Consider the following 10395-nt stretch of genomic DNA (forward strand, 5'->3'; position numbering starts at 1 on the left):
CTAGTGGGGTACCCAACGTGATGTTAGGTTTCTTTTTTGATGACCGTTGTAAATAATTTTGTCGATTATAAAACGATTAACCGATGTTAGCGCATTAATTAAATAATGTGTTGCATGAGAATTTTCTTCACTTAATGATCGACCGAAATTTTGTTTCGATATCGGTTTCGACCGAAATTTCAATTTGAACCAATACCGAAATTTCGTTTTTTTATTTTTTTTACTTTTTAAGCATACCGAAAACCGAAAAAATTTGATGAATTTTAAATTTTTATCTAACTTAAAAAAACTGTTATTTTTGAGAATTCTCACCAAATATTTTAAGAATTTTTAAAATTTTTTTTAGAATTTTCACAAAATACCTAAAAAAAAGTCTTGTTTTACAGAGAAAATCTGCCAGTTGTTGACCTTTGCTATTAAGTTATATCGCCAACTAACGTATTAAATCTCAATTTGCAATACACGTGAAATCAATTCTAAGATAATACGAGTAAAAAAAAACAACAAATGTTAAATTTCATTTTTTTTAATTAAATTTTTCTAATAAAATTAAATTGGGCCTAGCCGAAATATTGGTTTTGGTTTCGGTAAAATATTTGCTAAAATGTCGGTTTCGGTTTCAGTGCCGAACTAGAGTATACGGTATATTAAATAAATATCGTTTTATTTCGGTTTCAGCTTTTTAATCAAATAATTTTTTTACATTTAAAATATTTCAACAAGTATTTAAAATGTTTATAATTGAATACAGTTTAAGATGATATATATTCTAGATGATATATAAAATACAGTTTATGATGATATATAAAAAATTCAAATAATTTTTGTAACATACATTCAAAATATTTCAACAAGCATTTAAAATGTTTATAATTACAGTTTAGGATGGTATATAAATATTTACTTATTTTCTGTGTGATTGTAACCAGAGACGATTCTACAAAGAAAATGAGAAAGGGGAGGAGGGGGGGGGAAGGGAAGGAGGGTGAATCCTTAAAAAGTACCGACTGGTTCCTTAAAAAGTAAAAGGTCCTTAAAAACGAAAATTTACCTTGACTGATTTGTGTCAAATACCTGGCTAGGCGACTGGATTCGTAAAAAACCCGACTATATCTTGAAAATCACTTTCTCTACGGGAAGAAGGGGGGGGGGGGGATTGGGGCAACCCCCATAAAATCGCCTCTGTAAATTTATAGATCAAGTTCTACAAATTTTTCTGCGATCTAAGTAGTTTATAATTTAATTTAAATTTAAACTAGCATGCATTTTTTTTCAATAGTGGCCACAGTTTGCAAATCAAGAAAGCCTCAACTTCAGAAGGTTTTATAGCATCATAAAACTTTCTGACATTTTGTTTCAGATTGATATATGAATCGGTTTAACAAAGAAAACAAAAACAAAAGCATGGAGAGAGCATTGAAACAGCGTGTCAAAATAACTCTGAAGCATCAAGTGCCTTGAAACAGTTTATTATGCTTTATTGAAATTGAATATTGAAAAGATTAAGGAAGGGGTTAAGGAAGGGAATGAAGTGAAATATGTAAAAAAAAGTGAAGAAACCATTTAGGATATTTTAAGGAAAGAGTGGAAGCATATCTGTATTTGCTAACATAATGAAACTATTTAATCCACTACTTGTAGAAACAAAAAATTGAAATTAAAACACTAGCAACAAGAATTTTTTTTTGGGCAACAAAAATTACTTCTCTTTTCCTCTGATAATAACTGTCTTTATTTTAGCTAAAAACAGACAAATATCGAGTTAACTAAAAGTTTTGATCTTGCTTGCTTTTGATGAAATTTTACAGGAGGATCTCGATTTTGCAAAAAAAAAAAAAAAAAATACTTATGTACGCAGAGGGGAAATGAGTCTTTCAAAGCATACATTTGGTACAACAGGAATTGGGGTCCAAAATCAGTGGATTTAAGGCACACGTACTTTATGGATGCTTTATGGAAAAAAACGAGAGTTTGTTAGGTCTTGTTTTTTTAAAGAGTTTAAACTCGTTAATTTAAACTTCCTAATATTGAGAATATCTAAGATGATACACGCAACTATTAAGAAACATTGTTAGTTAGTTACCGTATGGTGTTCACTTTACAAAAAGTTTTAAACTTGTTTTTCCATTCAAGATCTAAAAAAATTACTAGTTCTTTTGTTTGTTTTGTTGTTAATTATTTCTTAACAATTTTTTAATTAAAGTTATTGAGCATTTTCGTAACGGTTTTTGATAGTATTAAGAAAGTTGTACTTAATTTTATGTCTACTCGTTTTATTATAGTACTATATATATTTTTTTACTACTACTATATTTTATTTTTACATACACAAGTACACCGTACTTTATACCGCTTTGGAAAAGATTTTGGAATTGCTACGCAGTTTTTTTTCTCCGCAAACTATTTTTTCAAAATTTTTTTTCTTTTCATTCTTATAAATAAAATAAAATGTCAAATAGTAAATGTTGAGTTAATTATATAGAATTTCTAACTGGTGGCTGATTAATGAATTTGTAAATACTTTATATTTTTAATTTTTATGATGCAACTTGGTAGGTTCTCAGGTAGATTAAGATGTCTTGCTATTTTACAAACAGCCCAAGAATTTATTGTAATAAGTCGGCGGTTTTTATAAATCATTTTTCAATCCTTCAATTAGATGGACCCAAACCTAGACGGTGATAACTTTTTAACTCTAATGGTTTACGTCTAGTCATACTACACACTTAGGTAATTATCGAGGAATCAAAGTTTATTTAATTGTAGTTTGATAGTGATAAACTGTATATTTGGTCAAACGTGAATGTCGTAAACGTCCTAGTTTAGTCAATCTTGGTTTAAATAACTGTAGCGAAAGATCTGAAGTTAGATATATTTATTTGAAAATGCGATGATTCGGAAATTGTATCGTCGTTATCTGCAGTTAAAACCTTGGACATAATACATATATTACTGCTCTTCGATTACATTTGCTTTTGTTGCATTAAATCTTTCACAACACATGGTATAAATTGTTATATAACTAACAATTACAATAGCTTGCTGTGTAACTTTTATTAAATTAAATAAATTTTATAAAAGTAATTTTTTGGTTCGAATATTCATATCCATTTCACACATTGGAAAATATTTTATGGTTTTGTCTTTTTAATGGTAGTTTGGTTTTAGTCTTTTTTTAAAGATAGGTTAAATATATCAATTTTATAAATGGAATCTTGGTTAAATATATCAATTTTATAAATGGAAATCATCATAACCTTTTGTATATATTTAGCTTGATATTTGAGTTTATTGTATTGTATAATTCTAAAAATCATTATAGTTTTTGAGAAAAGTAATCTAAAATTCGTACAATTTGTCTTTAATTTTAAATCCAGCAGAACCATTTTTTGTTGACAAAGCATATAAATAATAACAACATTTCAATTTCAAAAAATGAATAAAATTTCTACAAAATCAAATATTAGAATCTGATTTAGATTCTAGGGTAAACAAAAATTACTGGATAAAAACAGTTTGTCATTTTTTTGATGTAAATGATGATTGACGATATGTCATTATAATGATAATGATGATTGATGACCAAGCAAATACTTTTTAGAGATAGAGTATGGAATAAGTAAAGTAGATGATTTACTTTATTGTTTCCATACTCTATCTCTTTAAATCATTATTGTTCATATGAAATGCTGTTATCATCTTTTGGATAGTTCTTCTAATGAATAACTCTCTCTTTTGGCTGATTTTAGCACATTTTAAATATAGTAGAGCTTGCTCTGGTGCCAAGCTTGAACCTTTATCATTGTTGTAACATTTCTTTCCCTACAAATACTACTATGATTGCTGCTGAAATGAGCTATATTTTATTATCAATCAAAGTACAACCTTGTTCAGAAAAATCGCATCATTTTTCTGTAACTATTCCTTTATGCTCAAAAAACATTTATTTCTACTTAAATCCTGCCTTCATGGTTTCTAGATGAAAAGAATTTACTACTGCATGCTTAATACAAGGGGGATGGAATTAGTGTGTGTGTGTGTGCGTGTGGTTAAAAAAAATCCAAAATTAATAAACGTCCTCTCTCGTGTATTAGGCACCTAGAGTAAAACATTTAAAATTATCATTTAACCATATCTGTTTATATATCTCTTTAATTTTTATTAACTTTAAACTTATATGTTGATTGCTTGCATCTTTGTTGGAAAGAATTTTGTTTCAAAAACAGTCATAGATTTAATGTATGTCAGTATGTATGTATGCACTTTCATGAAATGCTTATCAAATTGTAAGTTATTTAAGTTAAAACAATTTGAAGCATATATTTATTATTTAGAACCAGTTTTTATGTTGTCAAAAGACAAACCAGTATACAGTGTTTATTTTTGAAAGCCTAAAAGCTTTCAAAACTAAACACTACATGCTGGTTTAAATAGATCAATAGCATTTAATATAAATACTGTTGATTAATAGCATTTGGAATAAATATGTTAATACTGGTTTTATTTAATATCAAGGTTATTTCATTACCATGTTAGATAAAATATACTGGGATTGACTCCGGAAAATTTAAATTTTTGAAAAACAGTACTAAGCTTTTTAAAATAATACCATTATTTAGTTTTTTTTAAGGTCAGATTTTACAAAACTTTTACATTAACTTTAAAAAAAAAAAAACTTTTCTCGAATATTTATATTTGTTTTTTATAAAGTCGGTTTTTACTTTGGTTCTTGTCATCAGTTGTTCAAAGTGACTCTAAATATATGACTGTAAATATTTCACTGTAAATATAGTCATATAAAAAGAAATTAAATGAGACCATTTTTTATAGCATTTAGAAATGTTTCAGTTTTGGATTTAGTATTAAGTTTTCTTGCAGCAAAATGTTTGAATAGTTTTTTAAAATATATCGTTTAGTTTAGATTTTGAAAAAAATAATTATCATTTAATCGTGGTTTAATGTTTTTTAACATATTTATTTGGTTTGATTTCAACTAAAGATAAATAAATGAATTTTAGAATTATTGTACAAAGAAAGAAAGTTTTTTTAAAATGAAAGAGAGATCAACTGTATTTTAAAGAAATTAGGTTTTTATTTTACAGTAAATTTTGTTTTTATCTTATAGATAATAGATAATGGATCCGAATATCGAAAGCGAGTTGTTAAATGCCATTAGTGATGATTTTTTAATTAAGCAATATAAAGATATTGTTGATCAACAAATTGAAGCGCAAGGGTTTCCCAAATTGTGTAAAAGGTGGTATTGTTTTTTTATAAACTGTTTTATATTAGTAGAAATTACAAAAGGTTTTAACTTTATAAGCAATTAAAAAACAAAAGTTGTTGTTATTGTAGCCTTGAAAAAATTTCTCAATGCATAAAAAGCTTCAATTTGTTATATAAAACCATGACGTTGATTGTTGCATTATGAAGATAAAAAAAATTTGCAACTAATAATAGAAAAAAAAGTTTCTCTTATGATATGAGTTGTTCATGTTGAATGAGCAACCTATATCTTCTTTTTAAGTAGCAGTTATAATAAATCAAGGATATTTCTTAACATTAACACCACTACTCCACCCCATTTTCTACCCCACACACCCAGCCCACTCCATCTTATCCACCTTTATATAATTAGGCTGATGAAAGTAATAGTAATAAAAAGTTTATGTTATGTGTGATATAATACTGAAAACATAATAAAAGAGATGCATCTTCTAAGATCAGTATTTCAAAAGACTTTTATTACTTATTCCCTTGACATTTAAGCATGCCGTATTATTTCTTATCTATACTTTTATCTCTATAATATCTTTACATAAATTATATCTTTATATATAAGGTACAGTTAATTCCCGTCCAATACTGGTTAACTCAAACTTTTGTTATCTTGAACTGTTTTATTTGGTCTCTTGAAATCATCTTTTTTGTTACTATTAAAAATCTCCAGTTAATTTGAACCTTGGATAACTTTAGCTTTGTTAAGTCTAACTATTTTTTCGTCCCTTTTCAGCAAGTTTCTTCAGGTAACTTGAACTTTTCTTATGGGAAGTTAAGAAACCAAAATAACTTGATTAATCTTTTTTTAAAAGTTTTTCCATATAAGACATAAATAAAAGTAGCCTAATATTTTCTTTAGTTTTTTGTTGTATTTAGATATGAATAGAATAGTAATCAGGAGGGCTGGGGGGCATTGGTCCCCCACTTTTCTTCTAAATGGCTTTGATGATTGTGCCCCTTCACTTCAAAACCTGTATTGTTGGCCCTGTAATGGTGTATATTTAATGGGTATACTTAAGCATTAGATAAAGAAAAATCGTCTTAACTTGAACTAAAACCACATATCATTAAAGTCTTAACTCAAACTAAAAACACGCAATCACATTCTCACACATAATCACAATCAAGTTCTACTTAACTGGAATTTGTTTTAGTTTTAAAAGTCAAACCATTTTTCTTGTTTCTTGGAGGGTTCAAGTTATCAGGAATTGAAGAATGAAATATTTTAAGTTATGATGTATTTATCAAAACAAAATACAAAAAAATTCAAAAATAAATACAAAATTAAAATATATTGGAAAAAAATAGATGAACAAATAGGAGAGTTTTTAACAAAAAAAAATAAAATTTTAAAAAACTTTTTTTAAATTTATTTTTGTATTGTTTGAAAAAATTGTCTAATAGTTTGCAGTAATAAAATTGTTAGCTTTTATAATTCAAGAAATTGCACTGATGTATTTTTTATTAAAGAGGTTTTAAAAATTGTATCAAACTAACACTTTTGCTACCAAATGTTTCTATATTATTAAAAATATAAAATTTTATAGAAATAAATCAAATTCTAAATTAGAACTAAGCTTTTTGTTCATGATAAAATGTAGCAGTCATCAACAGGGCTCGTTTAACCACTAGGCGACATAGGTTGCCACATAGGGTAGCAGGTTTTCTAGGGCGGCACTAAAAGCTAGCTACATCAAAAATAAATATATTAAAAACTTTGTCAAAATCTTTTTCAAATCTCTTTTGAACTGAAATTTGGTGATTTAAAAAAGTACTTATTAAATCTTGGATGCTTTTTTTTTTCCTTTTTATACTTTTGCAGAATGAAATTTTGAAGTAATTCATACAATGTTAAGTTAATGGAGATTTGAAGACAGTGTTGCAGACAATGGCTGCAGTATTCTGTAAGTAATGACTCTGTGTATTGCTTCTGCTGCAAGCTGTTTACCAGTTGCACAATAGCTGTGTCATCCCTTTATTCCAACGACTCACATGATTGGAAAAATATCACTGCAATTCTTTCAAGGCATGAGAAAAGCAGTGAATGTTTAACAAATTTTCAGTCAAGGAAAGAGTTTAAGCTGTGACAAAAAAAAAACAATTGATGCCTAACATTTTTTTTTTAAACATCTTCGCTTCCAATAAGGCTGCAAGCAGCCACTAATTAAAGTTGGAAGTTACTGAAAGAGAAAAGATGAAGATTGTAGAGCAAGATAACGATTGACGGACGACTTAAAAGATTGCAAAACTTGCATCTTGTTAAAAAAGAAAAAACAGCATTGGCAGCAGATCTTTAAACAGCTGACAGCTTTAGTTAGAGTTCTTGGTATGCAAAATCTTGCTTTTTTTGGAACACATGAGAAACTGAAAACTGCTGATAACCAAAAATTTTTAAAATTTGTGTAACTTCTAGCTTTGTTTGACCCACTTATAAATGAGCATTCTCGAAATATTAAAGACATTGAAACTCATGCACATTAACTAGACAAAGACAAAAAAAATGAATTGATTTACCTTTTATTCAATGCAATCAAACAAAAAGTTCTAGCATCTGCTTGTGATGCTAAGTACTTTTCAATAATATATATGCACACCTGATGTTGCTCATGTTGAACAAATGATTATGATCATTCACTTTGTGAATATGATTTCAAGTCCAGAAAATTACATTGCAGCAACAGCATATATAAAGACATTTTTCTTAGATTCTGTGATTCTAAAGGAGACAACTAGTGCTGATATGGCTGAAACTATTCTTAAGCAATTAGGTGAGATGTTTTTATCAAAAACTTATACAATCAAGGATATGAAATGACAGAAATATGGAAGGAAAAAATAAGGGCGTCCAACGAAGAATTTTAGGTGTCTATCCTCAAGCATTGTTTATTCCTTGTTGTCCATATACATTAAGTTTGGCTGTTAATGATGCTATAAAATGTTGCTTAAAAGCAATAGCCTTCTTTGATCTGGTGCAACGGGTATATGTATTCTTTTCTGCATCAATTCGTTGCTGACAAGTTTTAACTCAACATGTTTTTAATCTCACTGTTTAACCACTGAGTGAAACAAGCTGGGAAAGCTGGAAATATACTGGTAGTGCAGTTGAAGTTGGAGTCAGTAAATTCAGCACTTTTCAAACCAGATTCAACCTTTATCAGAAGAAAGAATAAGCAATTTACTTATGAAGAGATGACGGTCATATTGAAGATCCAAAAGAAATATTCAGAATGAACTTATACTTTGCTATTCTTGACATAGCAATACAACTAGTTGAAGAAAGTTTCCTTTTTATGATTTTATTATTATGAATTTTAGATGTCAATCCCCGAGCATTGTTTATTGCTTACTGTGCGCATACATTGAATATGGCTGTTAATGATGCTGTTAAATGTTGCTTAAAAGCAGCAGCTTTTTTTGACCTTGTACAACATGTATATGTATTCTTTTCTGCCTAAGCTCGTTGCTGGGAAGTTTTAACTCAGCATGTTTCTAAACTCACTGTTAAACCACTGAGTGAAACAAGATGGGAAAGTTATATTGATCCTATAAAACCTCTCTGTTATCAACTTGATGATATTTATAATGCTCAGGCAGATATTGCGGGCAAAACACATTATACATGAGTATCTGATAATTCAATAAGGGTAGATGCACGATTTAGAGCAATTGCCATTTCTAATTTAAAGATTGCTGTTATTCTGGTTGTGTGGTATGACATGTAGTTAAGATCATTATGACTAGTAAGCAACTTCAGGCAAAAGAATTAGATGTGCATGTTGCCATAAATTATCTTGAAAAACAAAGAAGTTTCTTGTAAATTGCAAAAATGAAATTCGTTTGAAAATGAGTTTAAGAAAATACTTGCAGATGCAGTTGAATTTGCGGTCAGTTTAGAGATACCTACTTTTTTCGAATCCAAATCAACCCGTATGCAAACAATAAGTTGTTTGGTTTTCTCTATGATCTTCACAGTTTACAGAGTATAAATAGCAAGAAAGTTATGGAACATTGTTTGAATCTTGAGAAAGTTTTGCAACATGGAGACTCCAAAGACAAGATGTACATTGCCACAGAATTTTATATTAAAAAATAATCTAACAGATTGTGTCCCCAATATCAAGTGACTGGGGCCCTGGCCCTAGCCCCAGCTAAAAATGAAACTTTTTGCAAATCCAACCCCGGCAAAGTTGTAAGGATTAGTAGGGGTTGATTGCCAGGGCTAGAAATAAATTTATAATTCTTTATATATTATAATTTTATACTTACATTTACTATTTATTAAACTCTGGCATATATTTATGCCAGTATTTAATAAATAGTGACAGATACAGTAAAAGGATGCAACTTCTTAAATAAGAAGCCAAGCACGAATGAGTTTTGGTTTATTGTAATAGAGATGATAGCTTGTTTGGGCATTGACCATGATTAAAAAAACAGCATAAAAGAGGAAGGCTAAAGCCTGCTGCTGCTGCTGCTGCTGCTGATGATGATGATGATGATGATGATGATGATGATAATGATGATAATGATGATGGTGATGACAATAATAATGATGATAATGATAATAATGATGATGATAATGATAATTATGATGGTGATCATGATCATGATGATAATGATCATGATCATGATGATAATGATCATGATCATGATGATAATGATCATGATCATGATGATAATGATCATGATCATGATGATAATGATCATGATCATGATGATAATGATCATGATCATGATGATAATGATCATGATCATGATGATAATGATCATGATCATGATGATAATGATCATGATGATGATCATCATGATCATAATGATGTTTATGAATGCATATATATACAAAATCAAACATAAATTTCAATTCAAAATTAATTTTCTTTTTTATTATAAATTTAGCCATTTTAAAACTTTTTTTATTTTTTGAAATAAGTTTAACTTTATGTATGTATGTATGTATGTATGTATGTATGTATGTATGTATGTATGTATGTATGTATGTATGTATGTATGTATGTATGTATGTATGTATGTATGTATGTATGTATGTATGTATGTATGTATGTATGTATGTATGTATGTATGTATGTATGTATGTATGTATGTATGTATGTATGT

At 28.4% G+C, this 10395-nt stretch overlaps 1 protein-coding gene across 8 annotated transcripts in view; it reads left to right on the forward strand.

The window, feature by feature from the left end:
* Window positions 1-2562: 2562 nt before the first annotated feature.
* The window catches only part of LOC100203637 (histone-lysine N-methyltransferase SETDB1), a 121862-nt gene continuing 114029 nt past the window's right edge, over window positions 2563-10395 (forward strand). For 4 of the 8 annotated variants that reach the window (XM_065790293.1, XM_065790297.1, XM_065790295.1 and 1 more), the window contains exons 1-2: window positions 2563-2730; window positions 5126-5257. In XM_065790293.1, the coding sequence (XP_065646365.1) occupies window positions 5136-5257 (122 nt within the window). In that variant the 5' untranslated portion in view covers window positions 2563-2730; window positions 5126-5135. Of the gene's footprint in view, window positions 3005-5125; window positions 5258-10395 lie in introns of all 8 variants that reach the window. The other 4 variants (XM_065790294.1, XM_065790298.1, XM_065790296.1 and 1 more) reach the window with 1 other exon arrangement.

This window comes from Hydra vulgaris, chromosome 02 (assembly GCF_038396675.1).
Source record: "Hydra vulgaris chromosome 02, alternate assembly HydraT2T_AEP".
NCBI lineage: Eukaryota > Metazoa > Cnidaria > Hydrozoa > Anthoathecata > Hydridae > Hydra > Hydra vulgaris.